The 16,139-nt window shown below is 47.8% G+C and overlaps 1 protein-coding gene across 5 annotated transcripts in view; it reads right to left on the bottom strand.

Moving 5' to 3' along the window:
• Window positions 1-16,139, bottom strand: part of LOC115206664 (collagen alpha-1(XXVI) chain) — a 53,666-nt gene that overhangs the window by 17,024 nt on the left and 20,503 nt on the right. For all 5 annotated transcript variants that reach the window (XM_029773846.1, XM_029773848.1, XM_029773847.1 and 2 more), the window contains exons 6-11: window positions 12,385-12,474; window positions 12,091-12,219; window positions 5,843-5,920; window positions 3,941-3,993; window positions 3,350-3,412; window positions 1,716-1,751 (exon numbers count right to left, since the gene is read on the bottom strand). In XM_029773846.1, the coding sequence (XP_029629706.1) occupies window positions 1,716-1,751; window positions 3,350-3,412; window positions 3,941-3,993; window positions 5,843-5,920; window positions 12,091-12,219; window positions 12,385-12,474 (449 nt within the window). The remainder of the gene's footprint in view (window positions 1-1,715; window positions 1,752-3,349; window positions 3,413-3,940; window positions 3,994-5,842; window positions 5,921-12,090; window positions 12,220-12,384; window positions 12,475-16,139) is intronic.

Raw genomic sequence — 16,139 nt, 5'->3', positions numbered from 1 at the left:
CCAATTGGATTCCAAGAAATTATGCAAATTAACCTATAGACTGATAAGGCATGAAGGGAAAATGTATTTCCATAGACTGGTATTCTCATCAATGACTAAAAAGCATTATTTTGCAATGGGATTTTTTTAATCCCGGTCATTTTGTCCGACAACAGTTTTATTTATTAACTTCTCTAGGGTAGGGGGCAGTATTTTGAGGTCCGGATGAAAGGCGTGCCCAAATAATACTGCCTGCTACTCAGGCTCAGAAGGTAGGATATGCACATTATTAGTAGATTTGGATAGAAAACACTCTGACGTTTCTAAAACGGTTTGAATGATGTCTGTGAGTATAACAGAACTCATATGGCAGGCAAAAACCTGAGAAAATCCAACCAGGAAGTGTGGAAATCTGAGGTTGTAGTTTTTCAAGTGATTGCCTATACAGTATACAGTGACTTAGGGTTCATTTTGCACTTCCTAAGGCTTCCACTAGATGTCAACAGTATTTAGAACATTGATTCATGCTTCTACTGTGAATATGGAGCGAACAAGAGGGCCTGGAAGTTGATGAGTGAGAAAATGACATGAGCTCAGAGGTGCGCACTCACGTGAGCGTTAGCTGTGTTCCTTTTAGTTTCTGAAGACATTGGAATTCTCCGGTTGGAATATTACTCAAGATTTATGTTAAAAATGTCCTAAAGATTGATGCTATACATCGGTTGACATATTTCTACGAATGTAAATAGAACTTTATTTTACTTTTCGTCGTGACATTTTGCGCGCGCTTTTGGAGTAGTGGACTGAATGCGCGAACAAAAAGGAGGCTTTATCGAACAAAACAAACATTTATTGTGGACCTGGGATTCTTGGGAGTGCATTCCGATGAAGATCATCAAAGGTAACTGAATATTTATAATATTATTTCTGAGTTTTGTTGACTCCACAAAATGGCGGGTTTGGTTTCGTGTCTGAACGCGGTACTCAGATTATTGCAAAGTGTGCTTTCGCTGCAAAGTTTTTTTGAAATCTGACAGAGCGGTTGCATTAAGGAGAAGTGTATCTATAATTATTTTAATAACAGTTTAATATTTTATCAACGTTTATGATGAGTATTTCTATAAATTGATGTGCTCATTCACCGGAAGTTTTGGGAGGCAAAACATTTCTGAACATTACTCTCCAATGTAAAATGAGGTTTCTGGATATAAATATGAACTTTATCGAACAAAACATACATGTATTGTGTAACATGAAGTCCTATGAGTGCCATCTGATGAAGATCATCAAAGGTTAGTGATTCATTTTAGCTGTATTTCTGGTTTTTGTGACACCTCTCCTTGCTTGGAAAATGGCTGTGTGTTTTTTCTTGTATCGGCGCTGTCCTAACATAATCTAATGTTATGCTTTCGCCGTAAAGCCTTTTTGAAATCGGACAATGTGGTTGGATTAACGAGAAGTGTATCTTTAACATGGGATATAATAGTTGTATGTTTGAGAAATTTGAATTTTGAGATTTTTGTTGTTTTGAATTTGCCGCCCTGCTATTTCACTGGCTGTTGAATAGTGTGTGTCCCACATACCCCAGAGAAGTTAACTTTTCATAATTTTTTTTATCGGCCAAAAGCTGGCAATTGCTGGCTAACATGGAAACCCTGGCGTTTTCTTTGCGTGCCTGAGTGTGTGTGTTCACGCACGTGTTGCGTGCATGCGTGAACAGCCTTTCCAGTACTCACAGGCTGTCCGTGCTCCCCTGTTAATCCTGGAGGGCCCTGGTGAGAGAGAGAGGAACACAGATCAGAGGACCTACTTTCCCCCCCCCCCGAAAAACATCTTTAGATTCATAACATCACCGTCTAATTGCTCATCATGTTCTCGCAGTGCAAGCAGAAACTGGTGGCTAGTGTCACAGGGAGAATCAGCACCACTGAGGTTGGACCGCAATGACTGGTCTGTTTGATGTTCTCACCAACGCGTCTACCTGGTCGTGTACGGGTTGACCCTCTGTTCTTTAATAACAGCAGATGAAGGGGATTAGGTTTAACATTATGGCTGAATTGGACTTTATTGTTGCGATCAGTGAGGTCTGACCAGGGGCCACAGGCTGATTAATTATGGCTGAATTGGACTTTATTGTTGTGATTTGTGAGGTCGGACCAGGGCCATATGCTGATTAACCGTTGGCCTACAATTTCCACGCCCCTGGGGAAATCGAATTAATCAAAATCCGTCTGTTTAAGCTAGCGATATCTTTTTTTTTTTCCCCCCCCGTGGGCTCCATCTCAATCCACCATGTCCTCTGAAAGGTGACAGAGCTAGAGCAGTGTTTGTCAGACCATGAGACATCCCCCCACCCCTCCAAAAAAAATCAGTCTTCTCACGAAAACATCTGCATCGTTCGGGCGGTTTGGCCTAAAAAACTATTATGAGCAATCTATTGAAAGATGAGAGTCTCACGAACACCATGGTGTTCTTTGTTTTGCTAGGATGCCCACAAGCCTCACAAGAATAGTGTTAAGGTCCCCAGTACCAGTTTTTTTTTAAATGAAAAGAAGTATACAGTATACGGAGATAGTATAGTGTCTAAAATAAAGGGATAAACAAATGGCTTATATATCTCTCAGATATAGGACAGACACTTCAGAACGAACTTCCTTTTGATTTTGTTTTGGACTATATATTGTTCTATGTAGATAATCTGTTATTCAATGTGTTTCTATTGGCTAATAGCAGTAACAACAAATTGAAATGTTTCATCCAATATTTTTTTTTCAATATTTTTTTGGTTTTATACCTTAAGTGGTTTTAAAAATTCTAAATAAAATAGATAAATTATCCTTTGTATGAACATGTTAAAATAATATCTCTATGTTATCATACTATAGAACCCCCCTCCCCTTGTGATCAGTGAGGTCTGGCCAGGGCCACAGGCTGATTCATTATGGCTGAATGGGAAGTTTACTGTTGTGATCAGTGAAGTCTGGCCAGGGCCACAGGCTGATTCATTATGGCTGAATGGGAAGTTTACTGTTGTGATCAGTGAAGTCTGGCCAGGGCCACAGGCTGATTCATTATGGCTGAATGGGAAGTTTACTGTTGTGATCAGTGAAGTCTGACATATGCTGAATATGGATGCGTCGCAAACGGACCCTGGTCCAAATTAGTTTACTCCATTTGGGAGGCAGACTTAGTATTTGAACACAAGGTTTTTAAAAGAGATCCTGTCTACCTCCTGATCAAAACAGATGTGTTGTTCAAACTGGAACAAAGACAGTGTTGGAATAAACTCACTGAAACTTTCATAACAAATTCATTCTAAAGCAGTCCAGTGTTTTCTAATGAGAACATTAGGGGTAACATTTTGCCTCACCCTCTCCCCTGCGTCTCCTTTAGACCCAGGAGCCCCAGCCGTGCCTTGGAGGCCTCCCTCTGCCTGAAACACACAAACAGGAAGAGGTATCAGACACCTCCCTCACATAGCCAGGCTCACACTGCCCTGACCTTGACCATATTAACATCTCTACTATGTAATGTTGACCGTGACCATATTAACATCTCTACTATGTAATGTTACCTTGACCATAGTAACATCTCTACTATGTAATGTTACCTTGACCATAGTAACATCTCTACTATGTAATGTTACCTTGACCATAGTAACATTTCTACTATCTAATGTTACCTTGACCATAGTAACATTTCTACTATGTAATGTTACCTTGACCATAGTAACATCTCTACTATGTAATGTTACCTTGACCATAGTAACATTTCTACTATGTAATGTTACCTTGACCATAGTAACATCTCTACTATGTAATGTTGACCATAACCATAGTAACATCTCTACTATGTAATGTTACCCTGACCTTGACCATAGTAACATCTCTACTATGTAATGTTACCCTGACCTTGACCATAGTAACATCTCTGACATTATACTAGACTATTTGGTACTCACGTCTCGCCCTGGGAGACCTGGAACTCCTGCTGGTCCGATTGGTCCAGGGGGACCTGTGATGTCACAGAAACAGTTCCAGAACATATTCATGTTGATGGTACTTGTAGTTCTTAGAGAGAAAAACACTGATAAAAACACACACCTGCATGGACAAACACCTGCAAGGACAAACACCTGCAGAGACAAACACCTGCAAGGACAAACACCTGCAGAGACAAACACCTGCAGGGACAAACACCTGCAGGGACAAACACCTGCAGGGACAAACACCTGCGGGGACAAACACCTGCGGGGACAAACACCTGCAAGGACAAACACCTGCAGAGACAAACACCTGCAAGGACAAACACCTGCAGAGACAAAAACCTGCAGGGACAAACACCTGCGGGGACAAACACCTGCGGGGACAAACACCTGCAAGGACAAACACCTGCAGGGACAAACACCTGCAGGGACACACACCTGCAGAGACAAACACCTGCAGGGACAAACACCTGCAGGGACAAACACCTGCAGGGACACACACCTGCAGAGACAAACACCTGCAGAGACAAACACCTGCAGGGACAAACACCTGCAGGGACAAACACCTGCAGGGACACACACCTGCAAGGACAAACACCTGCAAGGACAAACACCTGCAAGGACAAACACCTGCAGGGATAAACACCTGCAGAGACAAACACCTGCAGGGACAAACACCTGCAAGGACAAACACCTGCAAGGACAAACACCTGCAGGGACAAACACCTGCAAGGACAAACACCTGCAGAGACAAACACCTGCAGAGACACACACCTGCAGGGACAAACACCTGCAGAGACAAACACCTGCAGGGACAAACACCTGCGGGGACAAACACCTGCGGGGACAAACACCTGCAAGGACAAACACCTGCAGGGACAAACACCTGCAGGGACACACACCTGCAGAGACAAACACCTGCAGGGACAAACACCTGTGGGGACAAACACCTGCGGGGACAAACACCTGCAAGGACAAACACCTGCAGGGACAAACACCTGCAGGGACACACACCTGCAGAGACAAACACCTGCAGAGACAAACACCTGCAGGGACAAACACCTGCAGGGACAAACACCTGCAGGGACACACATCTGCAAGGACAAACACCTGCAAGGACAAACACCTGCAAGGACAAACACCTGCAGGGACAAACACCTGCAGAGACAAACACCTGCAGGGACAAACACCTGCAAGGACAAACACCTGCAAGGACAAACACCTGCAGGGACAAACACTTGCAGGGACAAACACCTGCAAGGACACACACTTGCAGGGACACACACCTGCAGGGACACACACCTGGATGGACAAACACCTGCAAGGACAAACACCTGCAAGGACAATCTCCTGCAGGGACAAACACCTGCAGGGACACACACCTGCAGGGACAAACACCTGCAGAGACAAACACCTTTCAGAGACAAACACCTGCAGAGACAAACACCTGCAGGGACAAACACCTGCAAGGACAAACACCTGCAGAGACAAACACCTGCAGAGACACACACCTGCAGGGACAAACACCTGCAGGGACAAACACCTGCAAGGACAAACACCTGCAGAGACAAACACCTGCAGGGACACACACCTGCAGGGACAAACACCTGCAGAGACAAACACCTGCAGAGACACACACCTGCAGGGACAAACACCTGCAAGGACAAACACCTGCAGGGACACACACCTGCAAGGACAAACATCTGCAAGGACAAACACCTGCAAGGACAAACACTTGCAGGGACACACACCTGCAGGGGGACACACTTTGCAGGGACACACACTTTGCAGGGTCACACACCTTCAGGGACACACACTTGCAGGGGGACAAACTTTGCAGGGACACAGATACTTATACACACAGAAATGAAGTTGTACCTGTGGGTCCAAGGGGACCAGGTGGACCGGGAGGGCCAGCTACGAAGTCAGGAAGAGTTGGAGTAAGAGTGGTCTCCTCTGATTTAAAACACAAACAAGAAATACAGTATTTACCGTAGTTGTTCCACAGTGGAGGTCGGTAATGTTTCATTTCTATTACTGCATAATGGATGACTGTCATTTATATTCCATTCACCCAGTTCAATGTAACAGCGGTAGGTTTAGGCTACTACATGATACTCTCATTTGAAATCAATGTACCCAGAGGAAGACGGAAGCTAACCGTCCATGGTGCTCCCCTACAGAGTGCTGTTGAGGCTACTGTAGACCTTCTTTGCAAAACAGTGTGTTTTAATCAATTATTTGGTGACGTGAATATATTTAGTATAGTTTTATCTAAAAAGGAATAACTTTCTAAATGTTTACCATTTTTATTTCTATGAAATTCACTGAGGAAGATGATGGTCCTCCCCTTTCTCCTCTGAGAAGCCTTGTACCACTGCTGTAAATTCCTCAATGGTGTTTCATTAAAGTTTGTAGGACCCCTGACCCAACACTTCTCCCTTGTAGTGTGTGTGTGTGTGTCTGTCTGTGTGTTTGTATATATGTGTGTGTGTGTGTGTGTGTGCGTTTCTGTGTGTGTGTCTGTGTGTGTGTGCATTTGTGTGTGTGTGTGTGTGTGTGTCTGTCTGTGTGTGTGTCTGTCTGTGTGTTTGTGTGTGTATGTGCGTTTCTGTGTGTGTGTGTATCTGTATGTGTGTGTGTGTCTGTGTGTGTGTGCATTTTTGTGTGTGTGTGTGTTGCTAGGGGAAACTGCTAGGGTAAAGTACTTTTATCAATGGAGGTACATTTCCATGACTATGTGTTGTCGTGTCTAGTATGTGTTGTTCTGTCTAGTATGTGTTGTCCTGTGTGTATATGTTGTCCTGTGTGTATATGTTGTCGTGTCTAGTATGTGTTGTCCTGTGTGTATATGTTGTCGTGTGTATGTGTTGTCCTGTGTGTATGTGTTGTCGTGTGTATGTGTTGTCCTGTGTGTATGTGTTGTCCTGTCTAGTATGTGTTGTCCTGTGTGTATATGTTGTCGTGTGTATGTGTTGTCCTGTGTGTATGTGTTGTCGTGTGTATATGTTGTCATGTCTAATATGTGTTGTCCTGTGTGTATATGTTGTCCTGTCTAGTATGTGTTGTCCTGTCTAGTATGGATTGTCATGTCTAGTATGTGTTGTCCTGTGTGTATATGTTGTCCTGTGTGCATGTGTTGTCATGTCTAGTATGTGTTGTCCTGTGTGTATATGTTGTCCTGTCTAGTATGTGTTGTCCTGTCTAGTATGTGTTGTCCTGTCTAGTATGTGTTGTCCTGTGTGCATGTGTTGTCCTGTCTAGTATGTGTTGTCCTGTGTGTATATGTTGTCCTGTCTAGTATGTGTTGTCCTGTCTAGTATGTGTTGTCCTGTCTAGTATGGATTGTCCTGTCTAGTATATGTTGTCCTGTCTAGTATGTGTTGTCCTGTCTAGTATGGATTGTCATGTCTAGTATGTGTTGTCCTGTGTGTATATGTTGTCCTGTCTAGTATGTGTTGTCCTGTCTAGTATGGATTGTCATGTCTAGTATGTGTTGTCCTGTGTGCATATGTTGTCCTGTCTAGTATGTGTTGTCCTGTCTAGTATGTGTTGTCCTGTCTAGTATGGGTTGTCCTGTGTGTATATGTTGTCATGTCTAGTATGTGTTGTCCTGTGTGTATATGTTGTCCTGTCTAGTATGTGTTGTCCTGTCTAGTATGTGTTGTCCTGTCTAGTATGTGTTGTCCTGTGTGCATGTGTTGTCCTGTCTAGTATGTGTTGTCCTGTGTGTATATGTTGTCCTGTCTAGTATGTGTTGTCCTGTCTAGTATGTGTTGTCCTGTCTAGTATGGATTGTCCTGTCTAGTATATGTTGTCCTGTCTAGTATGTGTTGTCCTGTCTAGTATGGATTGTCATGTCTAGTATGTGTTGTCCTGTGTGTATATGTTGTCCTGTCTAGTATGTGTTGTCCTGTCTAGTATGGATTGTCATGTCTAGTATGTGTTGTCCTGTGTGCATATGTTGTCCTGTCTAGTATGTGTTGTCCTGTCTAGTATGTGTTGTCCTGTCTAGTATGGGTTGTCCTGTGTGTATATGTTGTCATGTCTAGTATGTGTTGTCCTGTGTGTATATGTTGTCCTGTCTAGTATGTGTTGTCCTGTCTAGTATGTGTTGTCCTGTCTAGTATGTGTTGTCCTGTGTGCATGTGTTGTCCTGTCTAGTATGTGTTGTCCTGTGTGTATATGTTGTCCTGTCTAGTATGTGTTGTCCTGTCTAGTATGTGTTGTCCTGTGTGTATGTGTTGTCCTGTCTAGTATGTGTTGTACTGTGTGTATGTGTTGTCCTGTCTAGTATGTGTTGTACTGTGTGTATGTGTTGTCCTGTCTAGTATGTGTTGTCCTGTCTAGTATGGGTTGTACTGTGTGTATGTGTTGTCCTGTCTAGTATGTGTTGTCCTGTCTAGTATGTGTTGTCCTGTGTGTATATGTTGTCCTGTCTAGTATGTGTTGTCCTGTCTAGTATGTGTTGTCCTGTCTAGTATGTGTTGTCCTGTGTGCATGTGTTGTCCTGTCTAGTATGTGTTGTCCTGTGTGCATGTGTTGTCCTGTCTAGTATGTGTTGTCCTGTGTGTATGGATTGTCATGTCTAGTATGTGTTGTCCTGTGTGTATGGATTGTCATGTCTAGTATGTGTTGTACTGTGTGTATATGTTGTCCTGTCTAGTATGTGTTGTCCTGTGTGTATGTGTTGTCCTGTCTAGTATGGGTTGTACTGTGTGTATGTGTTGTCCTGTCTAGTATGGGTTGTCCTGTCTAGTATGTGTTGTCCTGTGTGTATATGTTGTCCTGTCTAGTATGTGTTGTCCTGTCTAGTATGGATTGTCATGTCTAGTATGTGTTGTCCTGTGTGCATATGTTGTCCTGTCTAGTATGTGTTGTGCTGTCTAGTATGTGTTGTCCTGTCTAGTATGTGTTGTCCTGTGTGCATGTGTTGTCCTGTCTAGTATGTGGTGTCCTGTGTGTATATGTTGTCATGTCTAGTATGTGTTGTCCTGTGTGTATATGTTGTCCTGTCTAGTATGTGTTGTCCTGTCTAGTATGTGTTGTCCTGTCTAGTATGTGTTGTCCTGTGTGCATGTGTTGTCCTGTCTAGTATGTGTTGTCCTGTGTGTATATGTTGTCCTGTCTAGTATGTGTTGTCCTGTCTAGTATGTGTTGTCCTGTCTAGTATGGATTGTCCTGTCTAGTATATGTTGTCCTGTCTAGTATGTGTTGTCCTGTCTAGTATGGATTGTCATGTCTAGTATGTTTTGTCCTGTGTGTATATGTTGTCCTGTCTAGTATGTGTTGTCCTGTCTAGTATGGGTTGTCCTGTCTAGTATGGGTTGTCCTGTGTGTATATGTTGTCCTGTCTAGTATGTGTTGTCCTGTCTAGTATGTGTTGTCCTGTCTAGTATGTGTTGTCCTGTCTAGTATGTGTTGTCCTGTGTGCATGTGTTGTCCTGTCTAGTATGTGTTGTCCTGTGTGTATGGATTGTCATGTCTAGTATGTGTTGTCCTGTGTGTATGGATTGTCATGTCTAGTATGTGTTGTACTGTGTGTATATGTTGTCCTGTCTAGTATGTGTTGTCCTGTGTGTATGTGTTGTCCTGTCTAGTATGTGTTGTACTGTGTTTATGTGTTGTCCTGTCTAGTATGTGTTGTACTGTGTGTATGTGTTGTCCTGTCTAGTATGTGTTGTCCTGTCTAGTATGGGTTGTACTGTGTGTATGTGTTGTCCTGTCTAGTATGGGTTGTCCTGTCTAGTATGTGTTGTCCTGTGTGTATATGTTGTCCTGTCTAGTATGTGTTGTCCTGTCTAGTATGTGTTGTCCTGTGTGTATATGTTGTCCTGTCTAGTATGGGTTGTCCTGTCTAGTATGGGTTGTCCTGTCTAGTATGTGTTGTCCTGTCTAGTATGTGTTGTCCTGTGTGTATATGTTGTCCTGTCTAGTATGTGTTGTCCTGTCTAGTATGTGTTGTCCTGTCTAGTATGTGTTGTCCTGTGTGTATATGTTGTCCTGTCTAGTATGTGTTGTCCTGTCTAGTATGTGCTGTCCTGTGTGTATATGTTGTCCTGTCTAGTATGTGTTGTCCTGTCTAGTATGGGTTGTCCTGTCTAGTATGTGTTGTCCTGTCTAGTATGTGTTGTCCTGTCTAGTATGTGTTTTCCTGTGTGTATATGTTGTCCTGTCTAGTATGTGTTGTCCTGTCTAGTATGTGTTGTCCTGTGTGAATGCAAGTGTGTATATATGTTTCTGTGTTAGTCTAAACCACGAATCACTTCCTCTTCACTCTAACCGTGAGCTTTAACCCAAACATCCCCAACCCCACCCAGCACACTTAACTAAAACTAAGCTAAAGTGCACTGGTGGAAGCATCCGTCCGTCTGGAACTAATTCCAGCTGCTGCTGCAGTTTCCCTCTAGCCACATCAGGAGGGCCTATGAGTGGCAGAGCCTCCCCTCCATCCTCGCTCTATACGAGCCTGGGATTTGGCTCCTGGCTGGTTCTGAGTTTCCAAAAGCAGACTGCTGTGCTGACAGTTTACAAATGAGCTGTGATTTACAGCCAGCTGGCTCCAGCAGCTAACACAGCCAACAGCCTCTCCTCTCCTCTCCTCTCCTCTCCTCTCCTCTCCTCTCCTCTCCTCTCCTCTCCTCTCTCCTCTCTCCTCTCTCCTCTCCTCTCTCCTCTCCTCTCCTCTCCTGCCTACTCCTCTCCTCTCCTCTCCTCTCCTCTCCTCTCCTCTCCTCTCCTCTCCTGCCTTCTCCTCTCCTCTCCTCTCCTCTCCTCTCCTCTCCCCTCCCCTCCTCTCCTGCCTTCCCTCCTCTCCTCTCCTCTCCTCTCCTCTCCTCTCCTCTCCATTCCTCTCCTCTCCTCTCCACAGATCCAGATCTAGACCAAGACCCACACTAAATTTTAACCCTAATCTAAACCCTAATCTAAACCCTAATCTATACCCTAATCTAAACCCTAATCTAAACCCTAATCTAAACCCTAATCTTAACCCTAATCTATACCATAATCTAAAGCCTAATATTAACCCTAATCTAAACCCTAATCTTAACCACACTGCTAACCTTATGCCTAACCCTAACTTTAACCTTTTGATTTTGCAGCTTGGCCAAATACTGGTAACCCCAGTCAGCCTGTACTGCCCCCCGGTGTTGAATTATGGCACATTAACCTGTGTTTGCCCTGTCTGACCCATTCTAGTCACCATCACAAGCTCATCCATGGAAAATAGTTACTGTATGTATTTGGATACCGGTCCTGGTATGAATTAATCACATGATATTTCAGTTTAAAGTCTAGAATGGGTATTTATTGTGAAATAGAGATCGACATGAATATAAATTAGCTGTAAGCAGCTGCAGTGGCTAGTGGAGATAGAGACCCATGGTAGCTGTTAGCAGCTGCAGTGGCCATAGAGACACATGGTAGCTGTTAGCAGCTACGTGGCCATAGAGACCCATGGTAGCTATTAGCAGCTGCGTGGCCATAGAGACCCACGGTAGCTGTTAGCAGCTGCGTGGCCATAGAGACCCATGGTAGCTGTTAGCAGCTGCGTGGCCATAGAGACCCATGGTAGCTATTAGCAGCTGCGTGGCCATAGAGACCCATGGTAGCTGTTAGCAGCTGCAGTGGCCATAGAGACCCATGGTAGCTGTTAGCATCTGCAGTGGCCAGTGGTGATAGAAACCCATTGTAGCTGTTAGCATCTGCAGTTTGAATGTGAACACAAGGAAACAATCAACTTCATTCAACCCAGTATTTCCTGTTGTAGTAATTCTGTACTTGAGACATTTTTGGACCCTGGTAAATAGCAACCGGATGCATTTTAACTATTAATGTAATGTCTTTGTTACAGGCTGAAGCAAACAATGCTATTTTGAGGAGGATAGATACTCTGAGGCCCTCTCAGTGGTTATAACTAATTGCTTCTCCTTCATGGATATGAACATATATTCAGTTACAGCGCATGCATTTCCAGCTGTGCCCTGTCTCCACCTTGTTCTGCATTCATTGTTCCTTGGCCAGTGTTCCAATCGTAGTTGACAGGAAGAGCTCATAGAAAACAATACAATCTACTGAGGCTGAGATGGTAATGAGGGTGGTTGCGGGGGGGGGGGTCCACTCACCCTGCTCGTCGAACCCAAACATGTCACCCCTCGGCTGGGTAGAGGAGGGACGTGGCCTTGGAGGGCCTGGAGGTCCGGGGAGGCCTGGAAGACCGATCTCTCCTGGTCTTCCTCTCTCTCCCATTGGCCCTGGGAATCAGAGGGGACATATCATCTCACAACAACAGGCATTCAGATATTGAAGATAATGACCTGAACATGCATTGTCTTCTGACGCAAGACAATGCTGAACAATGTTGAAAAGCCAGAACGAATGTCATGTATTCCCATCAGAGGAATACCAGGATGGATCACCTGTCGGTCCGGTCTGTCCTGGAACCCCTGCCTCGCCAGCTGGGCCTGGAATTCCTGGTGGTCCGATTGGCCCTGGTGGTCCTCTTCCTCCTATGGACCAGAACCAGAACAATGTGTTTACCATGTTGAGAGGTAACCTCCCCAGAGGTGATGTATGGCTGTGTGATACAGCTTTGGCTGCAGGTAGTAGGGAGGGTCTATGGGGGTGGGGTTAGGGGTGTTACCTGGCTGCAGGTAGGATGGAGGGTCTATGGGGGTGGGGTTAGGTGTGTTACCTGGATGCAGGTAGGATGGAGGGTCTATGGGGGTGGGGTTAGGTGTGTTACCTGGCTGCAGGTAGTAGGGAGGGTCTATGGGGGTGGGGTTAGGTGTGTTACCTGTCTGCAGGTAGTAGGGAGGGTCTATGGGGGTGGGGTTAGGTGTGTTACCTGGCTGCAGGTAGGATGGAGGGTCTATGGGGGTGGGGTTAGGTGTGTTACCTGGCTGCAGGTAGGATGGAGGGTCTATGGGGGTGGGGTTAGGTGTGTTACCTGGATGCAGGTAGAAGGGAGGGTCTATGGGGGTGGGGTTAGGTGTGTTACCTGGCTGCAGGTAGTAGGGAGGGTCTATGGGGGTGGGGTTAGGTGTGTTACCTGTCTGCAGGTAGTAGGGAGGGTCTATGGGGGTGGGGTTAGGTGTGTTACCTGGCTGCAGGTAGGATGGAGGGTCTATGGGGGTGGGGTTAGGGGTGTTATCTGGCTGCAGGTAGGATGGAGGGCCTATGGGGGTGGGGTTAGGGGTGTTACCTGGCTGCAGGTAGGATGGAGGGTCTATGGGGTGGGGTTAGGGGTGTTACCTGGCTGCAGGTAGGATGGAGGGCCTATGGGGGTGGGGTTAGGTGTGTTACCTGGCTGCAGGTAGGAGGGAGGGCCTATGGGGGTGGGGTTAGGTGTGTTACCTGGCTGCAGGTAGGAGGGAGGGCCTATGGGGGTGGGGTTAGGTGTGTTACCTGGCTGCAGGTAGGAGGGAGGGTCTATGGGGGTGGGGTTAGGGGTGTTACCTGTCTGCAGGTAGGAGGGAGGGTCTATGGGGGTGGGGTTAGGGGTGTTACCTGGCTGCAGGTAGGATGGAGGGTCTATGGGGTTGGGTTAGGGGTGTTACCTGGCTGCAGGTAGAATGGAGGGCCTATAAGGGTGGGGTTAGGGGTGTTACCTGGCTGCAGGTAGGATGGAGGGCCTATGGGGGTGGGGTTAGGGGTGTTACCTGGCTGCAGGTAGGATGGAGGGCCTATGGGGGTGGGGTTAGGGGTGTTACCTGGCTGCAGGTAGGATGGAGGGTCTATGGGGGTGGGGTTAGGGGTGTTACCTGGCTGCAGGTAGGAGGGAGGGCCTATGGGGGTGGGGTTAGGGGTGTTACCTGGCTGCAGGTAGGATGGAGGGTCTATGGGGGTGGGGTTAGGGGTGTTACCTGGCTGCAGGTAGGATGGAGGGCCTATGGGGGTGGGGTTAGGGGTGTTACCTGGCTGCAGGTAGGATGGAGGGTCTATGGGGGTGGGGTTAGGGGTGTTACCTGGCTGCAGGTAGGATGGAGGGCCTATGGGGGTGGGGTTAGGGGTGTTACCTGGCTGCAGGTAGGATGGAGGGTCTATGGGGGTGGGGTTAGGGGTGTTACCTGGCTGCAGGTAGGATGGAGGGTCTATGGGGGTGGGGTTAGGTGTGTTACCTGGCTGCAGGTAGGATGGAGGGTCTATGGGGGTGGGGTTAGGGGTGTTACCTGGCTGCAGGTATGATGGAGGGCCTATGGGGGTGGGGTTAGGGGTGTTACCTGGCTGCAGGTAGGATGGAGGGTCTATGGGGGTGGGGTTAGGGGTGTTACCTGGCTGCAGGTAGGAAGGAGGGCCTATGGGGGTGGGGTTAGGTGTGTTACCTGGATGCAGGTAGGATGGAGGGTCTATGGGGGTGGGGTTAGGGGTGTTACCTGTCTGCAGGTAGGATGGAGGGCCTATGGGGGTGGGGTTAGGGGTGTTACCTGGCTGCAGGTAGGAGGGAGGGCCTATGGGGGTGGGGTTAGGGGTGTTACCTGGCTGCAGGTAGGATGGAGGGCCTATGGGGGTGGGGTTAGGGGTGTTACCTGGCTGCAGGTAGGATGGAGGGCCTATGGGGGTGGGGTTAGGGGTGTTACCTGGCTGCAGGTAGGATGGAGGGCCTATGGGGGTGGGGTTAGGGGTGTTACCTGGCTGCAGGTAGGATGGAGGGCCTATGGGGGTGGGGTTAGGGGTGTTACCTGGCTGCAGGTAGGAGGGAGGGCCTATGGGGGTGGGGTTAGGGGTGTTACCTGGCTGCAGGTAGGATGAAGAGCCTATGGAGGCGGGGTTAGGTGTGTTACCTGGCTGCAGGTAGGATGAAGAGCCTATGGAGGTGGGGATAGGGGTGTTACCTGGCTGCAGGTAGGAGGGAGGGTCTATGGGGGTGGGGTTAGGGGTGTTACCTGGCTGCAGGTAGGATGGAGGGTCTATGGGGGTGGGGTTAGGGGTGTTACCTGGCTGCAGGTAGTAGGGAGGATCTATGGGGGTGGGGTTAGGTGTGTTACCTGGATGCAGGTAGGATGGAGGGTCTATGGGGGTGGGGTTAGGTGTGTTACCTGGCTGCAGGTAGGATGGAGGGTCTATGGGGGTGGAGTTAGGGGTGTTACCTGGCTGCATGTAGGATGGAGGGTCTATGGGGGTGGGGTTAGGGGTGTTACCTGGCTGCAGGTAGGATGGAGGGTCTATGGGGGTGGGGTTAGGGGTGTTACCTGGCTGCAGGTAGGATGGAGGGTCTATGGGGGTGGGGTTAGGTGTGTTACCTGGCTGCAGGTAGGATGGAGGGCCTATGGGGGGTGGGGTTAGGTGTGTTACCTGGCTGCAGGTAGGATGGAGGGTCTATGGGGGTGGGGTTAGGTGTGTTACCTGGCTGCAGGTAGGATGGAGGGTCTATGGGGGTGGGGTTAGGGGTGTTATCTGGCTGCAGGTAGGATGGAGGGTCTATGGGGGTGGGGTTAGGTGTGTTACCTGGCTGCAGGTAGGATGGAGGGCCTATGGGGGTGGGGTTAGGGGTGTTACCTGGCTGCAGGTAGGATGGAGGGCCTATGGGGGTGGGGTTAGGGGTGTTACCTGGCTGCAGGTAGGATGGAGGGCCTATGGGGGTGGGGTTAGGGGTGTTACCTGGCTGCAGGTAGGATGGAGGGCCTATGGGGGTGGGGTTAGGGGTGTTACCTGGCTGCAGGTAGGATGGAGGGTCTATGGGGGTGGAGTTAGGGGTGTTACCTGGCTGCAGGTAGGATGGAGGGCCTATGGGGGTGGAGTTAGGGGTGTTACCTGGCTGCAGGTAGGATGGAGGGCCTATGGGGGTGGGGTTAGGGGTGTTACCTGGCTGCAGGTAGGATGGAGGGCCTATGGGGGTGGGGTTAGGGGTGTTACCTGGCTGCAGGTAGGATGGAGGGCCTATGGGGGTGGGGTTAGGGGTGTTACCTGGCTGCAGGTAGGATGGAGGGTCTATGGGGGTGGGGATAGGGGTGTTACCTGGCTGCAGGTAGGAGGGAGGGTCTATGGGGGTGGGGTTAGGTGTGTTACCTGGCTGCAGGTAGGATGGAGGGTCTATGGGGGTGGAGTTAGGGGTGTTACCTGGCTGCAGGTAGGATGGAGGGCCTATGGGGGTGGGGTTAGGGGTGTTACCTGGCTGCAGGTAGGATGGAGGGCCTATGGGGGTGGGGTTAGGGGTGTTACCTGGCTGCAGGTA

This window comes from Salmo trutta, chromosome 13, assembly GCF_901001165.1.
Source record: "Salmo trutta chromosome 13, fSalTru1.1, whole genome shotgun sequence".
Classification (NCBI taxonomy): domain Eukaryota; kingdom Metazoa; phylum Chordata; class Actinopteri; order Salmoniformes; family Salmonidae; genus Salmo; species Salmo trutta.
Note: the sequence above shows the minus strand (reverse complement) of the source record. Positions and strands in the feature narration are given on the sequence as shown.